Source organism: Tiliqua scincoides, unplaced genomic scaffold (assembly GCF_035046505.1).
Source record: "Tiliqua scincoides isolate rTilSci1 unplaced genomic scaffold, rTilSci1.hap2 HAP2_SCAFFOLD_93, whole genome shotgun sequence".
In the NCBI taxonomy this organism is placed as follows: Eukaryota; Metazoa; Chordata; class Lepidosauria; order Squamata; family Scincidae; genus Tiliqua; species Tiliqua scincoides.
The window spans coordinates 66,485-92,500 of record NW_027101673.1 but is presented as its reverse complement, the minus strand read 5'-3'; the positions used below and the strand labels follow the sequence as shown (position 1 = coordinate 92,500).

The 26,016-nt window shown below is 52.8% G+C and overlaps 1 protein-coding gene across 1 annotated transcript in view; it reads left to right on the top strand.

Moving 5' to 3' along the window:
* LOC136636138 (thrombospondin-3-like) overlaps positions 1–25,486 on the top strand; it is a 30,406-nt gene extending 4,920 nt beyond the window's left edge. The window contains 24 exon segments of the mRNA XM_066611123.1: positions 683–799; positions 802–888; positions 1,011–1,267; position 1,860; positions 2,103–2,204; positions 3,828–3,854; positions 4,384–4,466; positions 4,615–4,666; positions 6,726–6,874; positions 8,307–8,447; positions 9,785–9,862; positions 10,431–10,583; positions 11,031–11,141; positions 12,058–12,165; positions 12,371–12,530; positions 13,679–13,797; positions 15,128–15,180; positions 16,722–16,915; positions 17,490–17,668; positions 18,625–18,673; positions 19,480–19,676; positions 20,493–20,665; positions 23,899–24,038; positions 25,070–25,486. Of these exon segments, the coding sequence (XP_066467220.1) occupies positions 683–799; positions 802–888; positions 1,011–1,267; position 1,860; positions 2,103–2,204; positions 3,828–3,854; positions 4,384–4,466; positions 4,615–4,666; positions 6,726–6,874; positions 8,307–8,447; positions 9,785–9,862; positions 10,431–10,583; positions 11,031–11,141; positions 12,058–12,165; positions 12,371–12,530; positions 13,679–13,797; positions 15,128–15,180; positions 16,722–16,915; positions 17,490–17,668; positions 18,625–18,673; positions 19,480–19,676; positions 20,493–20,665; positions 23,899–24,038; positions 25,070–25,125 (2,786 nt within the window). The 3' untranslated portion in view covers positions 25,126–25,486.
* The last annotated feature ends 530 nt before the right edge of the window (positions 25,487–26,016 follow it).

The following is a 26,016-nucleotide window of genomic DNA, read 5'->3' as shown; positions in this document are numbered from 1 at the left end:
CCAGGCCTGACCCCGCTTAGCTTCCGAGATCATGGTATAAGCCTATAGCACCCGGTATTCCCAGGCGGTCTCCCATCCAAGTATTCACCAGGCCTGATCCTGCTTAGCTTCCGAGATCATGGTATAAGCCTACAGCACCCAGTATTCCCAGGCGGTGTCCCATCCAAGTACTAACCAGGCCTGACCCCGCTTAGCTTCCAAGATCAGACGAGATTGAGCATGGTGAAACAGATGGGTCTTCAAACCCCTCCAGAAACCATATACCGAAGAGGGTGCTCTCAGATCTTGTGGCAGCCGGTTCCAGAGTTGTGGTGCCACAACCAAGAAGGTCCTATACCTTGCTGACATCCCCCTGGCTTCAGATGGTGGTGGAACCCTACGAAGGGCCCTCTCTGTTGACCACAGGGGACGTGCAGGGGTCTAGGGGAGAAAGAGGTCCTTGAGGTATCCCAGCCCTGTGCTATTTATTGATGTGTTAACTGCTTTGCGAACAACCCTTGTTGAAAAGCAGAATTAATTTATTGATGATAATGATAATCTCTAAGCCAGCAACCATCATGTGGCAGTGAGGTCCGCATTCCGATCCAAGATGTTGGATGTTCCCCTCGTTGGCCAGTGAGAGCCAATGTGTGGTTAGCCAGCTGTGCTTGTCCCAGACCTGGTTCTGTTTTCCCTCCCCTAGTAATTGACCTCTTGACGGTGACGGAGCCCCGACACATGGCCAGCGTCGCCAGCAAGATCCGGACAGAGCTGCTGACGGTTGATGACGTTTACCTGCTGTCCACCTTCCGCCTGCCCCCGAACAAGGCGGGACCCTCTTTGGTCTGTACTACAAGAAGGACAACACACGTTGGTTCGAGGCCTCTGTGGTTGGCAAGACGAACAAAGGTGAGGTGGTGTGGCTAGGAAAGGGCACCAAGCAGAGAGTGCCCTTTCTGTTTCCATCCCGATTTCTGTTCCTTAGAAGAACAGCCTGGACTCTAACCAGTCCCTTCCTTGTCCCCTTGCAGTCCTTGTTCGGTACCTGCGGGCGGACGGCAAGCTCCATTCGGTGAACCTGCAGAACGCCCACCTGGCCGACGGCCGCAGCCACACGGCCCTCCTGCGGGTGAGCGGCCTGCAGGGCAACACGGCGGGTGTCGAGCTCTACGTGGATTGCAAGCAGGTGGATTCGAACGCGGGGCTTCCCGAGATCTCTCCCATTGACCTGGAGCAGGTGGAGGCCGTGGAGGTGCGAACAGGGCAGAAAGCATATCTCCGCATGCAGGTAAGAAGGGATCCCCTTGTTGCCTTTAATATGTTGGGGGCCTGGGTTCGAGTCCAGAGGAAAGGGCAGGAGGTCCCAGGTTTGATATCTGAATAGCTCCGGTTCAAAAGGAGCTAGAGAAAATGGGAACAAAGCTTTCTTCTGCCCCAGAGGCCTTAGACAGCTGCCAGTCAAGTGACACTGCTGTTCTTGGTGGACCACAGGCTTTAACATGGTGTATGGCAGCCGGGAAGGGGGCCATAGCTCAGTGGTATAATCCTTGCTTTGAAGGCAATATTAGCTCTCTTGGTAGGACTGAGAACCTCGGAGATATTGGAGACCTTGGTTCTCTAAGGTTCTCCAAGGCTCTCAGTCCTACCAGGCTACCAGCTGCTAGCTTTCTAACATACCATCACAACCGAGCTTGAGCAAGAGCCAGGGCGGGGATAAGGGGGTGGAAGGGGTGGAGTTATGCAAATAGGAGGGGTGGAGTTGTGCAATGAGGGGGTGGAGTTATGCAAATAGGAGAGGTGGAGTTATGCAAATAGGAGCGGCCTTCTTTGTTCATACTAGCTGGGGGTGAGGGGACCATCACTAGGGAGCAGATAAGAAGGGTGCTCCATTGGAATGGGGGGCTGTCTCAGCTCCTGGCCCCCAATGATAAAAGACTGTTGTGTCATAAGAGGGAAAGGGGAAACACAAGACTTATAAGGGCATTGATCAGACAGACTCGTAACCTGGAGCGTAAAATCTCTCCCTGTTTTTCTCTAGCCAGCAATTGGTGTTCAAAGGTAGACTGCCTCTGTACATGGAGGCTCAACTCTCACTGCTTCCCCCTTCCCCGTTTCATCATTAGGGATTTATGAGTCGCTGAAGCTGATCCTTGGAGGGTCCATGAGCCGGGTGGGAGCCCTGAGTGAGTGTCCCTTCCAGGGCGACGAATCCATGCAGAATACGGGTATGTCTCGGCTCACCCCGAAGGCATTCCTGGGTGGGGCAGGGTGGGTGGCTCCAGGTGGGGATTGGGAGGCGGGGTTGGGGTCCGCAGTTATGTTCCCCTTTTCCCGGGGAGTTCGGAGCAGCTTGAAGTCCTTGAAGTCCAAGGAGACCCATAGGGGCAAGGGTGCCTTCTCTTTTTGCATTTTCTTCTTTTGCATTTTTTTTTTGAAATGGGACTCAAACCACAATGATGTAAGGCAGCGGTTCCCAAGTTTTTTCACACAAAGACCCCACTTTTAAAACGACCCTCTATTGGGGCCCACCTAGGTTGAGCAGACTTTCAATAAAAGGAGATCTAGAAAGAAACAATATTTTATTTACTTATCGATTTACAACCAGAAAAAAGACCCTCAAACGTTTATCTCCCAAGATTTATACCTGCTTGCAAACTGCAGGAGCTGAGCTCTTTGCAGGGTCAAGAGCAGCTTTTGACTTTTGAATAGCTTCAGGGCTGGAGAGTCCAATCCTATTAGGCCTGCCTACTCAGAAGTCAGTCCCATTATAGTGAATGGGGCTTACTCCCAGGAAAGTGTGGACGGGATGGTAGCCTGAATCAATTAGTTATCTGATCTTCCCATCCCCCTTATGCGACCCACCAAAAAATCAGGTCACGACCCACAATTTCGGATCTACTGAAAGGTTAGATTTCATTGAAGCTCAGCTTCTTAAAGTTTTTTTAAAACAAAGTCTGCTTATACAGGTGGAGCCTATTTATCCGCGTTAGTTCTGTCCCTTGGTTGGCTCGATTAACAAAAAAATTCCATAAAGTGCTAAATTCCATAGAGTTAAGCAAATACACTGCAGCCTGACACTTCCGGATGGAAGGAAACTAAGGCAGCTGTTATCAATCCCCTCCCCTCCGCCAACTGTCCCACTTCTTTCACAGGTGGGATGCTGAGCTTTAAGCAGTCCTATGCCTGTCCAGTCCAGTCCTATGCCTGCCTACTCAGAAGTAAGCCCCACTGTAGTCAATGGGGCTTACTCCCAGGAAAGTGTGGATCGCTTAGTTTGTGTCTGCTGCAGCAGGAGAGCCTGCACCATCTGGGGGGGGGGGAATTTGGCAAACACTCCCTGGGTTTTTTAAAGCAATCCCCTCTGTTGCTACTGCCCCTGCATGTGTGTGTGTGTGTGTGTGTGTGTGTGTGTGAGAGAGAGAGAGAGAGAGCGCGCTCCACCTTGCTGCACATGCTCTGGCTACAGAGGTTTTCCAACCCCCCTTCCCCTCTTCAGCCTCTTTGCTGGCTCAGGGGCTCCAAGAGTGTTACTGTTCCTTGGCAAGGGGAACCTCTTCCAGGGCTATTTCCCTGCCTGGGCAAGGGGGAGCCTGTTTGCAGTGTTTTGGGCTGCCTGGAAAGGTGTGGCCCAAAGGCCAGGGCAAAGGAGGCAAAGGTGTGTGTGACTTTTGGTTCCCCCACCCCATTTGCAAATCTGCAGATAAACAATCCGTGGATAAATAGGTTGCACCTGTAATGCAAATATTATATTTCTTATCATGCCTATTTTATGTTGCATCTAAAAATCAAGTATTTTATTTTCACGCATCATGTCGTGACTCTCTCTCTCTCTCTCTCTTTCCTTCCAGTATCCAACGTGATCAATTCACTTTTTGGTAAGTCTGAGGCCTTCCCCTCTGCCCTTCCCCGTCCACATCTCCCCTTAACACTGCAGAACCCGATGGATATTTGGGGTATGAGTTGAAGCCCAGGGTCTAAAGCCCCTGGCCCCAAAGTGGTTACGTGGCCTACCTTTCATGGGATTGACCTTCTGATAAAGTGGGGTGGGTAATGAACAGGATTCGGTGTTGTGGAGGGGAGTCTGCACTGCATGTTAAATAACATGGAGGAGTTGGGACCCTATGTGCGTGTTTTGAATCCAGAGCCGGGGGGGGGGAGGTGAATTCACACATACAGTGGGCTGAACCTCCAAGCTCAAGGGTAGAAGCAGGGCTGCTCCGGAACATAGGTGGTGACCCACTCTTGGGTCCCGATCCACCTGTTTGCAGACTTACAGCCCAATCCTATCCACACTTTCCTGGGAGTAAGCCCCATTGACTTTAATTAGACTTACTTGTGAGTAGACATGCATCGGATTGGGCTGTTAGAGGGTAGGGGGGAACTGACTTTCCTGTTGCACGGCAGGTGAGCAGACCAGGGCGCTCGTGAAACAGCTGACCCTTTTCAACCAGATCCTGATGGAGCTGCAGGAAGACATGCGCGACCAGGTGAACACCGACTGGCGCAAGCTGAGTCCTTGCCCAAGGGGTAGAGACACACTGGGACACCCAGAAGGGCTTCTCCCCCATCACATCCCAGTGGATATGTCCTGCCCACTTGCTCACTCCACCATAAAACTTCTCAATTCTTTTCCAGGTGAAGGAGATGGCCCTAATACGGAACACCATCATGGAGTGCCAGGCGTGTGGTGAGTCTTAGGGCAGTGGGGTGGAAAAGTTTGGATGCCAGCAAATTACCCAAGCTCCTTCCGGGGTCACAATGAATCATCTTAAGGAAAACAACCTTTTAAACCCTTTTCAGCCACTGACTCCTTTGTAAAGTCAACAGGTTCCCTCTTACACCGAAACAAATTGAGTTCATGGGCAAGTGAAAACAAAGCCCCGTGATAATCAGGGGGCTCTTGATTTGCCTCCCTCTTTCCAGCTCAGAAGAGGCAATCTCCTGACCCCGATTTAAGTTTGTCTCCTAACTGCTCTGGGCATGTAAAATGTTTGAAGGCCGCACATGGTTTTAGGTTGCTGGTTTTGTTGCTGCTGGTTCGGTTGTGTTTATTATTTATTTTATTGTCATTGTATTTTTAATAATTTGATGCATTGTATGCATTTTAAGTGCTGTTGGCCTCCTTGGGTGCTCTTTGGGGAGAAAGACGGATTGTAAGTCTAATAGATGGAGGAAGGGAGGGAGGGATGCATAGATATGGAAGGGAGGGAGGGATGGATGGATGGATGGATATGGGAGGGATGGAGGGAGGGAGGGAGGGAGGGATGGAGAGATAGATAGATATGGGACTGATGGATGGAGGGATAGATAGATATGGGATTGATGGATGGAGGGATAGATAGATATGGGAAGGATGGATGGAGGGATACGGGGCTGGGGCACCTTCCTTATGAGGAAAGGCTACAGCGTTTGGGCCCCTTCAGCCTAGAAAAGAGGCGCCTGAGGGGGGACATAATGGAGACGTACAAAATTATGCAGGGGATGGGCAGAGTGGATAGGGAGATGCTCTTTACACTCTCACGCAACACCAGAACCAGGGGACACCCACTCAAATTGAGTGTTGGGAGAGTTAGAACAGAAAAAGGAAAATATTTCTTTACTCAGCGTGTAGTTGGTCTGTGGAACTCCTTGCCACAGGATGTGGTGATGGCGTCTAGCCTGGACGCCTTTAAAAGGAGATTGGACAAGTTTCTGGAGGAAAAATCCATTATGGGGTACAAGCCATGATGTGTATGCGCAACCTCCTGATTTTAGAAATGGGTTATGTCAGAATGCCAGATGCAAGGGAGGGCATCAGGATGAGGTCCCTTGTTATCTGGTGTGCTCCCTGGGGCATCTGGTGGGCCGCTGTGAGATACAGGAAGCTGGACTAGATGGGCCTATGGCCTGATCCAGTGGGGCTGTTCTTATGTTAACTACAATTCCCAGGAAGCCTTGCAGGTCTCTTGTTATCTGGTGTGCTCCCTGGGGCATTTGGTGGGCCGCTGTGAGATACAGGAAGCTGGACTAGATGGGCCTATGGCCTGATCCAGTGGGGCTGTTCTTATGTTCTTAACTACAATTCCCAGGAAGCCTTGCAAGTCTCTTGTTATCTGGTGTGCTCCCTGGGGCATTTGGTGGGCCGCTGTGAGATACAGGAAGCTGGACTAGATGGGCCTATGGCCTGATCCAGTGGGGCTGTTCTTATGTTCTTAACTACAATTCCCAGGAAGCCTTGCAGGTCTCTTGTTATCTGGTGTGCTCCTTGGGGCATTTGGTGGGCCGCTGTGAGATACAGGAAGCTGGAGTAGATGGGCCTGTGGCCTGATCCAGTGGGGCTGTTCTTATGTTCTTATGATGGGTAGATACATATGGAAGGGTTGAATGGATGGAGGGATGGATGGGTAGATATGGGAGGGATGGATGGAGGGATAGATATGGGAGGGAAGGAGGGAGGGAAGGGTGGATGGATGGATGGATGGAAATTTAAAAACTTAGAAAAAGGAAAATCTCAGTTATACATCACCTGTTGTCCTTCTCCCCCCCCATGCTGACATCAGCAAAGTGAGGCGGGCGTTGCTCGGGCTCCAGCCATGTTTTCATTCTGCCGTAATCTCAGCATTCTTAAGGACTAGTGACATGATATTTTAAAAAACCAAAGCACAACCACCAAGGGAGCAAGGGTCGATCCAGGGTGACCCACCCCTCGTATTGTTCCTCTGCCACATTTCAAAGGCTCTGAGCTCCTCATTCCCCCCCCATCCCAGGCTTCCACGAGCATCGCTCTCGTTGCAACCCGAATCCCTGCTTCAGTGGCGTCGACTGTATGGAAACGTACGAGTATCCGGGCTACCGTTGCGGTCCTTGCCCGCCCGGCCTCGAAGGGAACGGCACTCACTGTGCTGACATCAATGAGGTGAGAGGAGGGGGGGTTGGCCTGGCTTTGGGAGATGGCACAAAATTGGCGCAGTGGGGGGGGAGGAACGGACCCTGAGCCTATACCAGAGGGCGCGTTACGTCAATGTGTATTGCGTCCCGATGGCGTCGAATTGGAATCTATCCCCTGCCGAAACAGGTGGTAGACGAGGTTACCCATCAGGTTTTTGTTTTCTTGTGGGGCACTGCCTTCTTCCCTCTTGCCCGAGCGATGGCATATAAGAAAATGGAAGGAGGAGGACTAGGGGTTTGGGCCCTGGGACCTTTGTTCTTGGCGAATTTTGTCTCCTATAACTTTGGGCAAAATGGAGGCAGAGGCCGCAGGAAGGAGGAGTCTTTGCATCCGTATGGGCCCAATTCAGAGACACTTGGGAAAAGACGACCTGGGGACAGAAATGGTGGGTGAAAGAGGAGATGGGATACGCACTCACTCAGGCGATAAAACGATCTTTGCCGGAGAACATGAGGGAGGCGGTGACTCTGATGAAGGAGACGGGGCTCTCGGCCAAGCCGTGGGCTGGAAGGGAAACAACTCAAGCGTTACGTGTATGAAACGACGACAGTACAGAAGTTCATCATGAGGCCTCACCAAGAGAAACAGCAAAGTAAGGCGCACCTTTCTGCGTACCTCTGGCAGGAGAAGGTGGCGCACAGTGCCTTTAGCGAGAAGTGAATCCCTTTTAGTTTATGGGAATTAAGGTGGGGGGCTTTCCATCAGGTCCTCAGGGTGGGAGCAGCAAACCCGCGGTTGCGAGAAGATCAGAAGAGGTGCAAGAGGCCGATGTGTTCGGGGTCGGGACCCTCTAGATGGGTAGGCGCCCCGCCACTGATAGAAACGGTAGCCCGTTTCGTCCAAGAGCGCATGCTGGCGAAGGAGTTGCGGAGGGGCATCGCGAGGGCCTTTAAGTGGCCCGAACTGGCCCAACAGGCCTGGGAGACTATCGTCTCTGGGAAGGAGCCGGCGGGAGGTATGAGGGGACCCAAGAGGACGAGTAATGCGGGACAGCGGAGGGGAGGAGACGATAGGTGGGAGGTGCCGCGGTCTACGGTAAGATGGATAAATCCGTGTGTCCTTTTTGCGCCGGGCATCCAAAGGGGCAAAGAAATAAAGGGGAAAAAGTCCCCCAACACGCAGGGATGGGTCCGCTTTGTGGTCTCCGGAGTATGCGGCGTAGCGGCTTACGAAAGGGTGAGAACCGGTAGAGGCAGGTGGAAAAAATGGCGGGAGTGGTTAGATGGGGTGAATCCACCTGTAACGTGATGTCTCCGTGTTCTGGTTCAACAGCTGATGTAACGTGACTGTCGTTGAAAATCTAAAATGTGATTTATTTCCTTTGTATTATTTATTGTAGTATGAAACTTTTAAAAATCTATATTTCCCCCCATCTGGCTCTCCTCTGTGTCGCCCGCAGTGCTCCCACGCCAACCCCTGCTTCCCCGGGTCAAAGTGCATCAACACGGCCCCCGGCTTCCGCTGCGAGCCTTGCCCCCCTGGCTACAAAGGGAACCTTGTCTCCGGCGTGGGGGCTGAGTACGCCAAGGCCAGCAGACAGGTGAGAAAGATTTTGGAGCGGGGTAGTTTTTTGCCCCACAAAGGGAAATTTCCTTTGTCTTAGACTTCTCTGTCGGAACTGGTCCCTTCCAGACAGTGGCAGCCCAGAAAAGGAGAATGAATGGGGTGAGCTTCCAGGGCAAGGAGGAAGTACTGGGGGAGGAGAGCCAGACCTGGACAGTGCCCTCCGCCAAGTCTGGCAGAGCCTGGTGCCAACTCTTGTCCTCTCGAAATTCTCTAGACCAGGAGTGTCAAATATAGGGCTCACTGTCCGGATATGGCCCACATAAGCTCTTTATCCAACCTCTGTTATAATTGGGCTGTCCCACTACTATCATTAGCTACTCTCAGCTTCTAAGTGACACCTCTACCACGGCGGCGCTGCTGAAAATTTATTTATTTCCTCCAAGGAGCTCAGGGGGGTGTACGTGGTTCCTCCCCCCTCCCTTTTCCTTACAACAGCCCTGTGAGGTGGATGAGGCGGAGAGAAAGTGACTGACCCAAGGTCACCTGGGAAGCTTTGTCCCTGAGCGGGGATATGAAGCTGGATCCCCCAGGTCCAAGTCCGACTCCAGAACAAGTGCGCAATCCTGGTGAACCTAAATGGATCGTGTGTGAATTGAGTTTGACACCCTTGCTCTAGAAAGCTCGATTTCAGAGGATTTCTGGACCAATCACGCATCCCCGGTCACCTCCCTGGGGCATTTGGTGGGCCGCTGTGAGATACAGGAAGCTGGACTAGATGGGCCTATGGCCTGATCCAGTGGGGCTGTTCTTATGTTCTTAACTACAATTCCCAGGAAGCCTTGCAGGTCTCTTGTTATCTGGTGTGCTCCCTGGGGCATTGGGTGGGCCGCTGTGAGATCCAGGAAGCTGGACTAGATGGGCCTATGGCCTGATCCAGTGGGGCTGTTCTTATGTTCTTAACTACAATTCCCAGGAAGCCTTGCAGGTCTCTTGTTATCTGGTGTGCTCCCTGGGGCATTGGGTGGGCCGCTGTGAGATCCAGGAAGCTGGACTAGATGGGCCTATGGCCTGATCCAGTGGGGCTGTTCTTATGTTCTTAACTACAATTCCCAGGAAGCCTTGCAGGTCTCTTGTTACCTGGTGTGCTCCCTGGGGCATTTGGTGGGCCGCTGTGAGATCCAGGAAGCTGAACTAGATGGGCCTATGGCCTGCTCCAGTGGGGCTGTTCTTATGTTCTGATGTTCTTACCTGATACAACAGAGAGGCTCTCAAGTGGTAAAGGAACCAGGGCCCATTTTCTGCCCACCCCAGTTTGAGATTTCTCACCCCTTCCACTGCATTCAGCAACCCCTTCTCTCCCGCTTCCGACAGGTTTGCACAGACATTGACGAGTGCACTGACGGCAACAACGGGGGTTGTGACCCCAACGCCATCTGCACCAACACGGTGGTGAGTAGATCTGCCGTCCGGTTCTGAATATTGGCCCGGTCGGGTCCAGATGACAGGATAGGCCACAGGTGCTTGGAAGCAGAGGCGACTGGGATGGGGTATGCAGCCTGGGCAGAAAGGCCAAGCTAGTGACCTGCAGGCTTCAAAAGCCCTCCTGAACCAGGCCAACCGGGTCCGATGAGTTCCAGCACCTTGCCTTTCACAAGGGCCAGTGCCTTGAGGGGAAACCCCATCAGCACCAAGGCAACTAGAGGTGTTTGAAAATGGTGTCATTTATTTTACTCAGAAGTAAGCCCATTGTGTTTAGTAAGACTTCAGGCTCTACTCCTTTCTTCCTCACTGGAAACAAGCACCTCTACTTACGACACCCAATCAAAGCAGTTCTGTATCCGGTGGTAGAGTGCCACTGAACATGGAGGTTCTTCTTAGCGATCATGGCTGATAGCGTCAAGCCATCCCAGGTCTCTCTGACCTTCCTTTGAAGGATGGTGCCGAAGAAAGCAGTGCCTGCTTAGGGCTTCCTGGTTTGAATCCTGCTCACTGGTTGTCTCCTGTCTCCTTCGCTTAGGGGTCCTTCAAGTGTGGGCCTTGCAAATCGGGCTTTGTGGGGAACCAGTCCGGCAACTGCACCCCGCAGAAGACCTGCCAGAGCCCCAGCCACAACCCCTGTGACATCAATGGCTACTGCCTCTTTGAGCGCAACGGGGACGTCTCCTGCGCGGTAAGCCTTAAGGGCCAGGTTTGTGGACGAACCACTTTTTTGCGGACACACGTGGAGAAGCCCTGGTGGATCAGAGTGGCGGTCTCCCTAGCCCAGTGTCCGGTCTCCACCCCTAGTAGCTATGATGAGGTATTTCCAGGAAGTCCCAGCTGGGTTGGGAAAGCAAATAACCCTTTTCCTACCTGTGGCTCTCACCAGCAACTGGTATTCCAAGGTAGACTGCTTGGAACTTGGAGGCTCTGTTTCATAATTCTGGCTAATAGCTATTAATAAATTCCTATTTAGTGTGCCAGTTTCCTTTGGGGAGGAGCAATTTGGGGTGTGTGTGGAGAACATGTGCGCACGTGTATATAATATACAGAGAGAGAGAGAGAGGGAGAGAGAGAGAGAGTCCCCTGCCGTATCTGCTCCCTGCAAGCACATTTTATCTCCTCTTTGCTTCCTCAGTGCAATGTGGGCTGGGCTGGAAACGGGAACGTATGCGGCCGGGATACCGACATCGACGGCTACCCGGATGAGCCGCTGCCCTGCATTGACAACCACAAGCACTGCTCACAGGTGGACAGGATGGGGCGGGGGAGGGATGGGGATGGGGTGATGGGGAGGGAACCCACGTGAAGTGGGGTGGCACCACAAATGTCGGGACATGGCTGAAAAATCCAGTTTGATCTGTCTATCCCCTCCTTCTCCATATCCATCCATCCATCCACCTACCTTCCTTGCATTCCATCCATCCATCCATCCACCTTTTCTTCCCATCCATTTCTTCTTCCTTCCTTCCTTCCATCCATCCTTCCTTCCTTCCTTGCATTCCATCCATCCATCCATTCACCCCATCCATCTCTCCTTCCTTCCTTCCTTCCTTCCTTCCTTCCTTCCTTCCTTCCTTCCTTGCATTCCATCCATCCATCCATCCATCCATCCACCTTTCTTCCTTCCTTCCTTCCTTGCATTCCATCCATCCATCCATCCATCCATCCATCCATCCATCCATCCATCCATCCACCTTTCCTTCCTTCCTTCCTTCCTTCCTTCCTTGCATTCCATCCATCCATCCATCCATCCATCCATCCATCCATCCATCCATCCATCCATCCATCCATCCACCTTTCCTTCCTTCCTTCCTTCCTTCCTTCCTTGCATTCCATCCATCCATCCATCCACCTTTCCTTCCTTCCTTCCTTCCTTCCTTCCTTCCTTGCATTCCATCCATCCATCCATCCATCTTTCCTTCCTTCCTTGCATTCCATCCTTCCATCCACCTCTCCTTCCTTCCTTCCTTCCTTCCTTGCATTCCATCCATCCATCCATCCACCTTTCCTTCCTTCCTTCCTTCCTTCCTTCCTTCCTTCCTTCCATCCACCTTTCCTTCCTTCCTTCCTTCCTTCCTTCCTTGCATTCCATCCATCCATCCATCCATCTTTCCTTCCTTCCTTGCATTCCATCCATCATCTCCCCCTTCCACCCCTTGCAGGACAACTGCCGGCTCACGCCCAATTCTGGACAAGAAGACGCCGACAACGATGGCATTGGGGACCAGTGTGACGACGATGCGGACGGTGATGGAATCAAGAATGTAGAGGTATATCCAGAGCTTTGCCTCCTTATCAAACCGGCTGGCCCCTCACCCAGAAGAGGCAGCAACCTCCTCTTAAGCTGGGCCTGAGGCTACCAGCCAGTGCCTGGCAGTGCTGGGCTTGCGGCTGCCAGCCAGTGCTTGGCTCCCAAACGTGAACACTCCCAAATACAGTCGCCCGTTGTCTCTCTCACCCCCCCCCCCAATGCAGGACAACTGCCGCCTTTTCCCCAACAAAGACCAGCAGAACTCCGACACCGACTCCTTCGGGGATGCCTGCGACAACTGCCCCAACGTGCCCAACAATGACCAAAAGGACACGGATGGCAATGGGGAGGGAGACGCGTGTGACAACGACATCGACGGGGATGGTGAGAGCGAGCGGGAGTTTGGGGAGCGGCCGGCCCACCCGCTGTCTACGCGGAGGCCACATGATATGATGGCCTCAGGCGACAGAATAGCAGGGGTCACCTACCTCTGTCCACCCGCTCATTTCACTCCTGCTCACTGGATTGGAAAAAGAGGAGGGGGATGAGCAGAAAAGGAAGTCATAGAATCATAGAGTTGGAAGGGCACCCCGAAGGTCATCTAGTCCAACCCCCTGCCTGTAGCAGAAAATCCTCCCAGAGTGTCTCCCGCAGGTGCGTGTTCAGCCTCTACATGAACACTTCCAATCAGGGACAAATGCGCCTCCTCCCTCGGCAATCTGTTCTATTGCCTGACCGTTGAGAATTTCTCCAGAAGTGTGGAGGAGAGGACCACCCTTCTAGCCCTGCACTCTCTTCTCCTCCTCTTCCTTTTCCAAACCAGCGAGTGGAAAGAGCAGAGGCCTGCACCTCACCAGGCGAGGGGTTGCCAGGAAGACTTGGGCCTGCCTGGTTGAGGGTCGGACTCAACAGGAGGCTGTTTTCTCTGTGTCCACAAGTTGCTGAGACAGGAGATGTGGTCTCTGCCCTGCCAGCATTGGTTAAGGGCACCTAATAGGCAGGTAGGCTGGCCAGTGTGTCAGCACCATGGAGAGCTCCAACTGACTCCACATGGACCTCAATGAACTGAAATCCCTCCTGCCTTAAAGGGCCAGCTGTCTGGCCTGGAGTTTTGCAGTCCTCTGCTCCGTCCTTTTCCTCCTGGCCCATCTCCAGTCCTGATATTTTACTGCTGTGGAAGTGACCGTTGTTGGAGGGGACTCCAGGCTGCTGCATTGGAGAACAGCCGGCTCCATGGGAGCAACACACATGTCCGCACTGTTTCTTTAAATGTGGCCTTTGCCTGTATATTTTATTCGCCACAAATGCGTTGAGCATCTTTCACCGCCCACTTTGAGTGGTCCGATTCACAGTGGGTGAATCAGACTTTCGGTGGTCTGATTTGGGGGGGGGGGGATCTCTGATTCACAGAGATCCTCCATGGACAGAGGCAGTCTACCTTTTTTACTTTGACAAAGACATGGTGCTGCCCACATTGGGTGGAGGATACCTAGAGCTGGGTCTTATAAGTGTCCCTCGTCCTCCCCCAACAGGGATCCCCAATGTGCTGGACAATTGCCCCAAGGTTCCCAACCCGCTGCAGACAGACCGGGATGAAGACGGGGTCGGCGACGCTTGCGACAGCTGCCCTGAGATGAGCAACCCGACTCAGGTACGCATCAAGGAGGGTGCTGGGGTGAAGGTGGATGTCTTCTTATGATATGGGACAATTTTGTAGGAAAATATAAAGGGGGCTTAAGGCCTGGCTCAGAAAATGTACACAGTTATGTAGGGAGTGGGTCAAGGGATGTTCCCTCTTGCACAACACTAGAACCAGAGGGACACTAAAATTTACCAGTGGGAGAACAGACAGGAGGAAATAGTTCTTTATCCAGTGTGTGATTAATCTGTGGAACTCCTTGCCACAGGATGTAGTCATGGCACTGAAGGCCTAGATGCCATGAAAATGGGATTGGACAGAATTATAGAGGAAAAGTCCGTCACAGGTCAAAAGCCGTGATGGGCAAGTCCAACCTCCTGATTCTAGACTTGTCTTTGAATGCCAGGTACCAGAGAGTGGCGACAGGAAGCCAGTGTCTTGTGGTCTTGGGTGCTGGTGGGCCACTGAGAGATGCAGGAAGCTGAAGTAGACGGGCCTTGGGCCTGATCCAGCAGGGCTTTTAAGTACATAAGAACATTAGAAGAGCCCTGCTGGATCAGGCCGAAGGCCCAGCTAGTTCAGGATCCTGTTTTCCCACAGTAGCCACTGGTAACCTCTGGGAATCCCTATAACAGATGATAAAAGCACATTTCTTTCCCCTGCAACCAGTGTTCAGTGGCGCACTGCCAGCGAACCCAGAGGTAGCGCATCACCATTGTGGCTAGCAGCCAGGGGTAGACCTGTGTTGTTGGCAACCTTCAGTCTCGAAAGACTCTGGTATCGCGCTCTGAATGGTGGTTCTGGAACAGCGTCTAGTGTGGCTGAAAAGGCCAATCCGGGAGTGACAATCGCTTCCACACCGGGAGCAAGTGCAGTCTGTCCCTGGTCTGTCTCCCTGGCTATGGGCCTGCCTTCTTTGCCTCTTAGCCTCAGACTGTTGGCCAAGTGTCTTTTCAAACTGGGAAAGGCCATGCTGCACAGCCTGCCTCCAAGCGGGCCGCTCAGAGGCCAGGGTTTCCCACCTGTTGAGGTCCACTCCTAAGGCCTTCAGATCCCTCTTGCAGATGTCCTTGTATGGCAGCTGTGGTCTACCTGTAGGGCGCTTTCCTTGCACGAGTTCTCCATAGGGGTAGACCTGCCCTCCTTGAATTGGCTCTGTCCCCTTTTCAAGCAAGTGACTGTCACCACCTCTTGTGCCCCGGGGGATGCGAAGTATCCGAGATAGGCCAAAAGCTGGCCAAGCAATGGTTTGTTCTTAATCGACAGAGAGCGGGGAGCGCATCGTGTGCAGTGCATGTGTCTTCCTGCCGATTTGCTCACCCAAGTCCGTGGTTTTTTTCAGACAGATGCGGACAGTGACCTCGTGGGCGATGTCTGTGACACCAACGAGGACAGGCAAGTGTCCCAAAGGGCCCTTGAATGTGTGAAAGCGCATGATCTTAAAGACACGACTCTCTTTCTGTCCTGTGCGCCTTTGGCCATTTCTCTGGACGGTGCGCCAACCCAGAGTGTGCTCTTTCCACCAAGGTGGAGCTACATGTAACACCATGAGTAAGAAACTGAGCCAGGAATCCAGATATGTGTTTTTATTCAAAATTTACATTCTAATTATAAAGCACTCAAACTGTAGAGGTGGGTCGTGAGCCAATTTCAGGTGGGCCCCCGTTTATTTCAAGGTGTCTTTTATTTTTAATCTCTTAGACTGAAGGCTACCATGGTCATGTTGTTGGCAACCTTCAGCCTCGAAAGATTATGGTATCGCGCTCTGAAAGGTGGTTCTGGAACAGCGTCTAGCGTGGCTGAAAAGGCCAATCCGGGAGTGACAATCCCTTCCACACTGGGAGCAAGTGCAGTCTGTCCCTGGTCTGTCTCCCTGGCTATGGGCCTTCCTTCTGTGCCTCTTAACCTCAGACTGTTGGCCAAGTATCTCTTCAAACTGGGAAAGGCCATGCTGCACAGCCTGCCTCCAAGCGGGCCGCTCAGAGGCCAGGGTTTCCCACTTGTTGAGGTCGATCCCTAAGGCCTTCAGATCCCTCTTGCAGATGTCCTTGTATCGCAGCTGTGGTCTACCTGTAGGGCGCTTTCCTTGCACGAGTTCTCCATAGAGGAGATCCTTTGGGATCCGGCCATCATACTTTCTCACGACATGACCAAGCCAACGCAGGCCTCTCTGTTTCAGCAGTGCATACATGCTAGGGATTCCAGCACGTTCCAGGACTGTGTTGTTTGGAACTACCATGGTAGGCTACCATGGTATGTGCCTGCATTTGGGGAAATGTGACAGGTCTGTGCTTTTAGCAGGCTACTCTGTATATGCTTTTAACCATGATAGTCAACGGGGCTTATTCCCGGGTAAGCATAGACAGGATTGCAGCCTTTGGGATGTTTGGGGAATTTTTTTAAAAACAGATCAGCCACTGCTTGGGAGGGTTCTTTGTTATTTTAAACTGATTGTAAACTTGTAATTTAATTAATGAATTGGATTTGGTTTTGTCCTATGGGGGGGGGTTGTTAAAAATTTTCCTGCTTGATGATGTCACTTCTGGCCATGACATCACTCCCAGGTGAATGACGTCACTTCCGGTGGATCCCAACTCATTCTAAAAAGTGGGTCTCGGTGCTAAACTGTTTGAGAACCACTATAATTAATTATAATTGCTTTAACAGTATACGAGGTGGGGGGGTATAGTGTCAGCAGTGTTAACCCCGCCCCGTTAAACAATAAATAAAAACCCAATAAAACGGCTTTATTTTTTCACAGATTTTGGGCTTTTTTTGTGTGTGCTCGTTTTGCAAAAATGAGACATAATTAAGCACGATTAAATTAAATTGGTTTAATTTGGGGTTCTCAAGACCGGTCACATCCTGTCCTGGTGACAGCATGGCTGTCTGTTCCCTGGTCTTATTCACTCTGCTTTTCCCCCTTTCTTGTCCAGCGACGGGGACGGTCACCAGGACACCAAAGACAACTGCGCGGAGATCCCCAACAGCTCCCAGCTGGATTCCGACAACGACGGCCTGGGGGACGAATGCGACAACGACGACGATAATGACGGGATCCCCGACTACGTGCCGCCGGGCCCTGACAACTGCCGCCTCGTGTCCAACCCCAACCAGAAAGATTCGGACGGTGCGTGTGATGTGACAGTCTCCTCCTTTGGCAGGTCTGAAAGTCTTGGCGCGAGCTGCAGGCCTAAAACGCACACGCAATACGTAAAGGCGTTGAAATCTTACAAGGACACCCCGATCCTAAAATCTCCCTCTCCAAAGACAAAAAAAAAAAACAAGAAGGATATTTTGGCAGTGCTGAAAAAAAAAAAGAGTCAGTTCTGAAAATTAGGGCCAGATGGAGCATAAGAACATAAATTGAATTTTTTTTGGGGGGGGGGGCATCTAGTTCACCTTCCTGTACCTCACAGTGGCCCCCCCAGATGCTTCAGATCTACATCCTGTTGCCACTCTCTTGCATCCAGTAGCCTACTTCTAGAACCAAGAGGTTGCACACACCCATGATGGCTTGTAATCCACGATGGACCTTCCCTCCGTCCATCTCTCCAATCCCCTTTTCAAGGCATCAAGGCCAGCTGCCATCACCGCATCCTAGGGCAGGGAGTTCCGCAGGTTACTTGCAAGATCACAAAGGGTTATCGCCCTATCTTCTTGCCCGGGCAAGCAGGCAATCCCTCTTGACCTCCTGTGCGCAGGTGACGGCGTGGGCGACGTGTGCGAGGAGGACTTTGACAACGACACGGTGGCCGACCCGCTGGACGTGTGCCCGGAAAGCTCCGAGGTGACGCTGACCGACTTCCGGGCCTACCAGACGGTCATCTTGGATCCCGAGGGGGACGCCCAGATCGACCCCAACTGGGTGGTCCTCAATCAGGTATGGTGAGGCTCGCTGGCCTTAATGGAAGCCCGGCAGCCCCTCAGTCTTCACCATCCCGGCTCTGTAAATATGATGGCGCTATCATTCTGGGGGTGGGTTTTTGATAGGAACAAGAGGCTTTGGAACGACTCTTGTTTTGTGAGTGTGTTTTTGTGTCCATTTTATTTCGCGCATAATTCGCTCTGACGATTTGTCACCTTTGACGGCGTCCGTCGAAGTCTCAAACTTCAATAACGTAGAAAATGAACACGTTTGATTCGACAGGGCCAATGCGGTCAGTAGTATTGGCTCTGTCCACTCCCTCACTGGCATTAGGGAGCCAGGGTGCTGTCGTGGTTTGGGAGTTGAACTCAGACCTGGAAGATCCAGGTTCGAATCCCCACCCAGCCACAAAGCTTCCTAGGTGACTGTGGGCCAGTCACTCAGAGAGTCTCCCAGCGTTCCCTACCTCACAGGGTTAGGGGATGCTGAGAGAGAGAGAGAGAGCGACTGGCTCACAGTCACCGAAGAAGCTTTGTGGCTGAGCGGGGCTACCTCGCAGGGTTGTTGTGAAGCCAAAAGGAGGGGAGGACACACGTACGCCATCCTGTGCTCCTTGGAGGACAAAAAAGGTGGAAAACAAAAAAAAATAAAACAAACAAGGTCAAAGATAGCCAAGGGGCTCCTTTGTCTGAAAGATGGGTCACCCCAAGGCCTCTGTTGTTGTTCACAGTGGGGATTAAAGTGTTGACAGAGCCCTTTAACTCACCACCAAAGCCCTTGCCCTAGAGGGCTCTGCATTTGGGGAAGCCATAAAGGGGCCAGCGGCTTAAAGAACCCTCTGCATGTCTCTTAGCTCAACAGGTCTGGAGCAGACACCGTCAGCCGGGTGCTAGTCAGAGCCACCTCTCTCTCCTGTCACCTCTAAGCTGCCACTAATGCTTCCTTCTGACCCCTTTTCTTTCCACCACCAGGGCATGGAGATCGTACAGACCATGAACAGCGACCCCGGCCTGGCTGTTGGTAAGAGATGTCTATATAGCCCCTTTTCAGGGCAAAGATGTGTGACGCTGGCTTGAACCCGATCAAGTAGGAGGGCAGAGGGAGGGTCTGCAAGAGCTGCCACAGTCTAGGGAGGAGAGGGGGCCAAGTCGATAGGGTCCTCTGTGTTTTTACAGAGCACCTGGGTGAAAACGGTTTGGAATAGCTGGTCCACCTTGGGAAAGAAACCTTCATCACACCCACTTTAGTCCGTCCATTTAGGCTGCAATCCCATCCACGCTTTCCTGGGAGTAAAGCCCACCGCACACAATGGGTGTTCAAACTCATTTATCATCATCAGCTTGATCTTGCCCCCTTCCCCTATCAAGTAGCGGGCAGATGGGACTCGTTAGCCTGGGAAGGCAGCTCATCTGAGAGAAGGAAAACTCTGATCCCAAACCTCCACTGCCTTGTGGCGACATCCAGTTACGGAAAAGGCTTCAGGAGTCAACCTCGAGGCAAAATCCGGAGCCGGAGTCCCCGAGGCAGTTCATGGCTGAACACAGTCACGTTCTGGCAACTCCTGCGACGCCGCTGGAACCAACCGTATTGGCCTCTGCCTTTCCATTGGACCATTTCAGCGACGTGGAGAGGGGGGATTTGCTGCATGGGTAACAGTCTGTCCTCCATATCTACTTTACCCAGGCTTCGCGCATTGGAGAGGACACTGTTCCAGAACCGCTATTCAGAGCGCAATACTGTAGTCTTCCGAGACTGAAGGATGCCAACTGATATCCTATCAAGATATTTGCTAATCCTCTGTCCCCTCTTCTCTGACTCTGTGGTAGGCTACACGGCGTTCAACGGCGTGGACTTTGAAGGCACTTTCCACGTGAACACCGTGACCGACGACGACTACGCGGGCTTCATCTTCGCCTACCAAGACAGCGCCAGCTTTTACGTGGTCATGTGGAAACAGACCGAGCAGACGTATTGGCAAGCCACGCCCTTCCGGGCCGTGGCGGAAGCAAGCCTGCAGCTTAAGGTCGGTGATTGGGCTCTAATATATGATAATATTTCACATATTATCTGGCTGGCTTTAGAGATTTTCAGCTTGTTCTGCTTCAAATGGTGATCGCAGGATGGGCCCGTGCTGGCATGAGGAGCTCAGAGCCTTCAGAGTTTAATAATGCAGGTGAAGAAGGGAGTGCTTCCCACACACTTCAGTTGGCCTCATGAATGAGCCAGCCACACACACACCCAGATGCAAGGGAGGCACCAGGATGCAGGTCTCTTGTTGTCTGGTGTGCTCCCTGGGGCATTTGGTGGGCCGCTGTGAGATACAGGAAGCTGGACTAGATGGGCCTATGGCCTGATCCAGTGGGGCTGTTCTTCTGTTCTTAACTACAATTCCCAGGAAGCCTTGCAGGTCTCTTGTTATCTGGTGTGCTCCCTGGGGCATTTGGTGGGCCGCTGTGAGATACAGGAAGCTGGACTAGATGGGCCTATGGCCTGATCCAGTGGGGCTGTTCTTATGTTCTTAACTACAATTCCCAGGAAGCCTTGCAGGTCTCTTGTTATCTGGTGTGCTCCCTGGGGCATTTGGTGGGCCGCTGTGAGATACAGGAAGCTGGACTAGATGGGCCTATGGCCTGCTCCAGTGGGGTTGTTCTTATGTTCTTAACTACAATTCCCAGGAAGCCTTGCAGGTCTCTTGTTATCTGGTGCGCTCCCTGGGGCATTTGGTGGGCCGCTGTGAGATACAGGAAGCTGGACGAGATGGGCTTTGGGCCTGATCCACCGGAGCTCTTGTTATGTACAAACACACATATATTTTGTCTCCCTTTCTTCTCATTGGCAGGCTGTGAAATCCCGCACCGGTCCGGGCGAATACTTGCGCAATGCTCTGTGGCACACGGGTCACACCCCTGACCACGTAAGGCTGCTCTGGAAGGACCCCCGCAACGTGGGGTGGAAGGACAAGACCTCTTACCGCCTGCGGCTGGTTCATCGGCCCCAGGTGGGCTACATCAGGTGAGAAGGGGTGCCGTGGGGGGGGGCGATTCTTCCGTTCCGCCACATCCGAGCGGGGCTTTCTCGGGAGAGCTTGTGGCTCGAACGTTCAGAGGGTTGGGAAGGAGAAAGAAGAGGGAGATCTTTCCCCTTCAGGCCGGTAGCGCCTGTTTTGTGGCAGTGGTGACGGTTCTCCCAGTGGTGGCCATTTTTTCCCCAGAATGCCCCTTGGGAACAGCACTATGTGAAAACACGATATCATTCATTTTGAGTGGGGCGGGGGGCATATGGCAGCTTCTAGCTAGTGGCTACAGAGAGGGCCGCCTCCAGGAAGCCCGCCCCCTGCAAATCACCCAAAATACCCACCCGGTTTTCAGTACCTGTAAAGGCGGGGCTTATGGGGAATGGGGCTGCTCAGCTTTCAGCATTGTCTTGATATGGTGGGGGGGATAGGAGGAGGTCTATCATTGGGGTGACGCGATGGGCTCTCATGCTGGGTGACGCCGACCCTCGTGGCGCCACGGACTCTGGCTGGCCCAATGTAAGCAGGGATCTGTGAATCTTCCCAGTCCACATCCCCCAGGCTGGTCCTCCACGTGACTCCAAAATAGCCTGCACCCCATCACTGGCTCGCGTGGCCAACCTCCCACTTGTCGCCCCACTGCGGTCTGTGTTGCGAACAGCAATTTGCAGACAGAATGGTTGGGTGAGGTGGGGGGGAGGGAGAAACAGATATATTAAGAACCCGAAAGGTGTCCCCTCCCCCTTCCCCAAACTACTTTTCTTGCCCATTCAATCTGAGATGTATCATATAATAAAAGTGAAAACGAACCTTCCAGGAGAAGGGGAACTGCTGGGGGGTGGGGGGCGGGGAGTGTGTGGTGGCGGATTCTGCACTCGGAGCCCAGAGGCATCACTACGGTTTGCCACGCCCGGTGCGAGAGCTCATTGCTTCAACCCTGTGATGGGACCGCCTCCTGTACCAGACCAGACCGAATAAACGACAATATCATACGCGCAGCTTCAAGGTGGTGACCTCACCAGGCCTGGCGTTGACCTCGTTTATTTATTTATTGACTTTCGTGCATAGCGGTTCAGGTCAGCCAGCAGATCGGCCGTGAACAAATCCGCGGCCGGCTTGATGGCCACTCACGCGACTGAAGAGTTCTAGTGTGGGTTGTGTTGAAATGAGAGCTGACTCATACTGACACCTGATTGGTTCCCTGCGTCGTCGTCATGACACCTCATTGGCTCTCGGAACAATCAGTCTCCCTCGGGGAGTTAAGAGCGTCCACTTTTTGTTCCATAAGGCAGTTGCGTTGTCCTTTTTTTTGGTTATTTGGCCAAAACATTTGATAGCATATAGATATTTTGATGGGGTTTTTTTCCATTGCATTCTGCATGAAATTACCCATCAGATGATATATAACATGATGGTGTTATTTGAAAATACCAAGATTTTCACAATTTTGGCCCGTAGTGGGGTCACACACACCCCCTCCTCCGAGTGCGTCACCTGGTGCGGCCCACCCCCCCACACACTCCCCTAGCAATGCCACTGTCAGATCCTCTTCCAGCCCCCCCTCTCAGGTCAGGAGAGGCTGGATGTTCCTTGTTTAATTACCAGTCCGGCCCATGAGGCAGGGCAGGGAGGGGTGAATGTGTGTGGGAGACAGCATGGGGGGGGCCTCATTCTTCTGGGAACTCATGTGCCCCCCTCCCCCAAGAAGCATTCACTCCTTAGGCCCCAAGCCCATTGTCGGAGTCACCATGGTGACCCAAGACTTGTGGAATGCCTGGCCCACCAAAGGCCTTTTAAAATGCAAATGCGCCTAAACAATGGGGAAGGAGGTGGGGGGGTGAGCCTGTGGAGAATGGGGCAGAGAGGGAGGAGGAGGAAGAGGGACAGGGCCTGGGAACTTTTTCTCCTTGGACTGTCCATGAGAACACCCCCACCACCACCACATTGCCCCTTCTTTCCCCCTACACCCGGAATCTCCTCCAGACCCTGTGGTTTGCTGGGCCTGGTTCTTCGTGTGCCTGTCCCAGAGATCTGTAGCCGACTGGCATTTGGTTAAAGACGGGCGCATCTAAAGCTGGGTAACTGCCTTGGCCGGCCCACTGGGCTTGAGCAACTGACATGGCTTAAAAAATTTTATTGCCCATTTCTGCTCCCCCCCGCCAAGCCGTAAAAGTTCCCGGGATAGCCCTCCTGGGATCCGTTTCCTAGGACAGAGCGTCCATAAGACAGCTAGTGTGTTGCTAATATCCGTTTATTTACAAGTACACAAGGAGAATGTTCGGGGGGGGGGCCGGCAGACAAATAGAGAGACGCCCCCCCCCCCCAAAAGCATACAGCACGCCCTGGAAGTTCTGAGAGCTGAATGTTTGAGCCATCAGCCATGATGGAAAATATTTCCATGAAATATTTAGCCACGAAAGAAAATATTTCTTTAGTTGATCTGTGGAACTCCTTGCCACAGGATGTGGTGATGGCGTCTGGTCTGGACACCTTTAAAAGTTTCTGGAGGAAAAATCCATTATGGGTTACAAGCCATGATGTGTATGCGCAACCTCCTGATTTTAGAAATGGGCTATGTCAGAATGCCAATGCAAGGGAGGGCACCAGGATGAGGTCTCTTGTTATCTGGTGTGCTCCCTGGGGCATTTGGTGGGCTGCTGTGAGATACAGGAAGCTGGGTTAGATGGGCCTATGGCCTGATCCAGTGGGGCTGTTCTTATGTTCTTAACTACAATTCCCAGGAGGCCTTGCAGGTCTCTTGTTATCTGGTGTGCTCCCTGGGGCATTTGGTGGGCCGCTGTGAGATACAGGAAGCTGGACTAGATGGGCCTATGGCCTGATCCAGTGGGGCTGTTCTTATGTTCTTAACTACAATTCCCAGGAGGCCTTGCAGGTCTCTTGTTCTCTGGTGTGCTCCCTGGGGCATTTGGTGGGCCGCTGTGAGATGCAGGAAGCTGGACTAGATGGGCCTGTGGCCTGCTCCAGTGGGGCTGTTTTTATGTTCTTAACTACAATTCCCAGGAGGCCTTGCAGGTCTCTTGTTGTCTGGTGTGCTCCCTGGGGCATTTGGTGGGCCGCTGTGAGATGCAGGAAGCTGGACTAGATGGGCCTGTGGCCTGATCCAGTGGGGCTGTTCTTATGTTCTGATGGCTCAAAACCCATGATTCCTCGCTAGTGCACATAACCTGTTCACACGCACACACCCCTCTCTCTCTCTTCCCCCCCCCATCAGGGTTCTCCTTTACGAGGGACCCCAGCTGGTGGCGGACTCGGGCGTCGTCATTGACACGACGATGAGAGGGGGACGCTTGGGGGTGTTCTGCTTTTCTCAGGAAAACATCATCTGGTCCAACTTGCAGTATCGCTGCAACGGTAAGCCCCTGGGGTGGGGTGTGTGCCTAGGATGCCCAAGTTTGCGCAGGAGCGTGCGGTGCACAAGGACGTCTTGGTGCGCCACAGCAGTGAGCATGGATGGCAGCCTGATTTGCTAAGATTCAGGGAGGTGTTCCTGGGGGGGACGGGACTTCTCAGCTGAACTGCCACTAAATTGTGGGGGGGGGGCAGGTGACTGACACAGTTAGCCCTAATAGGAGATTTACACGTAGATATCCCATGAAGCTTTGCACAGGGCAATATTTTGCCCGACGCGGAGCGCCCACCGAAAATGGCAGCCTGGTGTCAGGTCGCCATTTCCTCGCCCCGCAACCGAACTCAGTTGTGCTGCCCTCGGGTTGTGTGCTCGCATCGCCCATCTCTGTTTCGCTGGCTGCCGTCGACGGGGCCGTGGAAATGGGCGCCACAGGGGTGGCGCGGGAGAAGGCCAAGCGAGGCTGCGGCTTTCAGCGGCAGGCCTGGGTAGGGAGTCGCTGACGGTTGAACCACCAACCTCCAGTTGGAACCTTCGCCCTACGGCGAAGATCCCCCCCACAGCTTGTCCTCTCCCCAAAATGTGGGGGAAGAGTTTGACACAGAGGCATGCCGGGAAGAACTGTGCTATCGGCATGGCTTCACCTTGCTGTGGGAAGTTGTTCCTTGGTTGGGGGTGGGGTGGGCACAAGGATTGTCTTGGGCACAAGGTGCCCACAAGGGTGGGCAAAAGGAGGACATGAGGATCATTTATGGAGACTTGTCACTGAACTACCATTCCCAGGATCCTTTGGGGGGGGACACCATGACAGTTCAGACTGGTCTAAAACTGGTTTTAGTTTGGGTACGCTAAGGAGACCTGGTTGACAGCCCAATCCTAGCCACACTTTCCCGGAAGTAAGCCCCATTGACACTAATGGGATTTACTTCTGAGTAGACATGCATAGGATTGGGCTGTGAGCTATCTCTTTCTCACACACACACACACACACACACACACCCGCAAAGCGTTGATGCTGGTCCTTATTTCCGTACAGATACGGTCCCCGTGGACTTTGAGCCCTTCCGCCGGATGCTATTGGAAAGGCCATGAAGGGGGAGGCTGGGAGACGCCCCCCACCCACCGAGACCAGCACCTCTCTCCACAAAGACTCCTGGTCGCCCAACCCGAGAGAGAGAGCACTGTCGGACCCCCCACACACACACACACATGCACGGATCATGGACAGAGAAACCAGAAGGCCTTGCCTTACAGGGAGACTCGAATGCTGCCGACCAAGCCCAGCAATCTGGTCTGTGGGCTTTGCTTGGCCAGAGTCCTCGGCCGCAAGAACCGACAAAAGGATTGTGGGGGAGCGAGGGCAGCCCGTGGTGACGGGCTGCAGTGGAGCCCAGTCTTAGAAGTGCTCTTGATGCCCAGTGTTTTTCTTCCTTTGGGGTACGTTGCCCATAAAAGTTCTGGCTGTTTTTCTACTTGCTTTGTCCTGTTGTGGTTTTGATGGGCGATGGCATGCAAAAAACGGAGCTAGCATTCTCTGCCAGGCCTCACCCACCCTACAGAATTTAGAAAAGGGTCTATACCACTTTCACTCGCTTCCCAAGAACCCTGGGAATTGTAGTTGGGCGAAGATGTCGAGAAACCTCCACTTCGGAGCCCTTAGCTTTCGTCCCCTGCCTTAGGAAATGCAAGTTCCCAGGGCCCCCCCTGGCTTGGGGACTTGGGAAATGACAGCTCCCAGGCTTCCCTGGGCACGGTGCATAAACTACTTGTGGCATGGATATGGCCATATTCCAAACCGGTTGTGTTTGGTGTTAAAAGGCCAAAGCAGAAGCAAGTACTTTGTGCCCATGACTGAGGGTGTGTTTGAGCATTCAAGAGAAGCATGATCATCGTTGGGGTTGCCCCCTCTCTGCCGCCCTACGTCTGCAGGAAGCTGCGAGAAAGCTCATCACATCTGACCCCCGTGGAGTCCAGTCTTCTAAG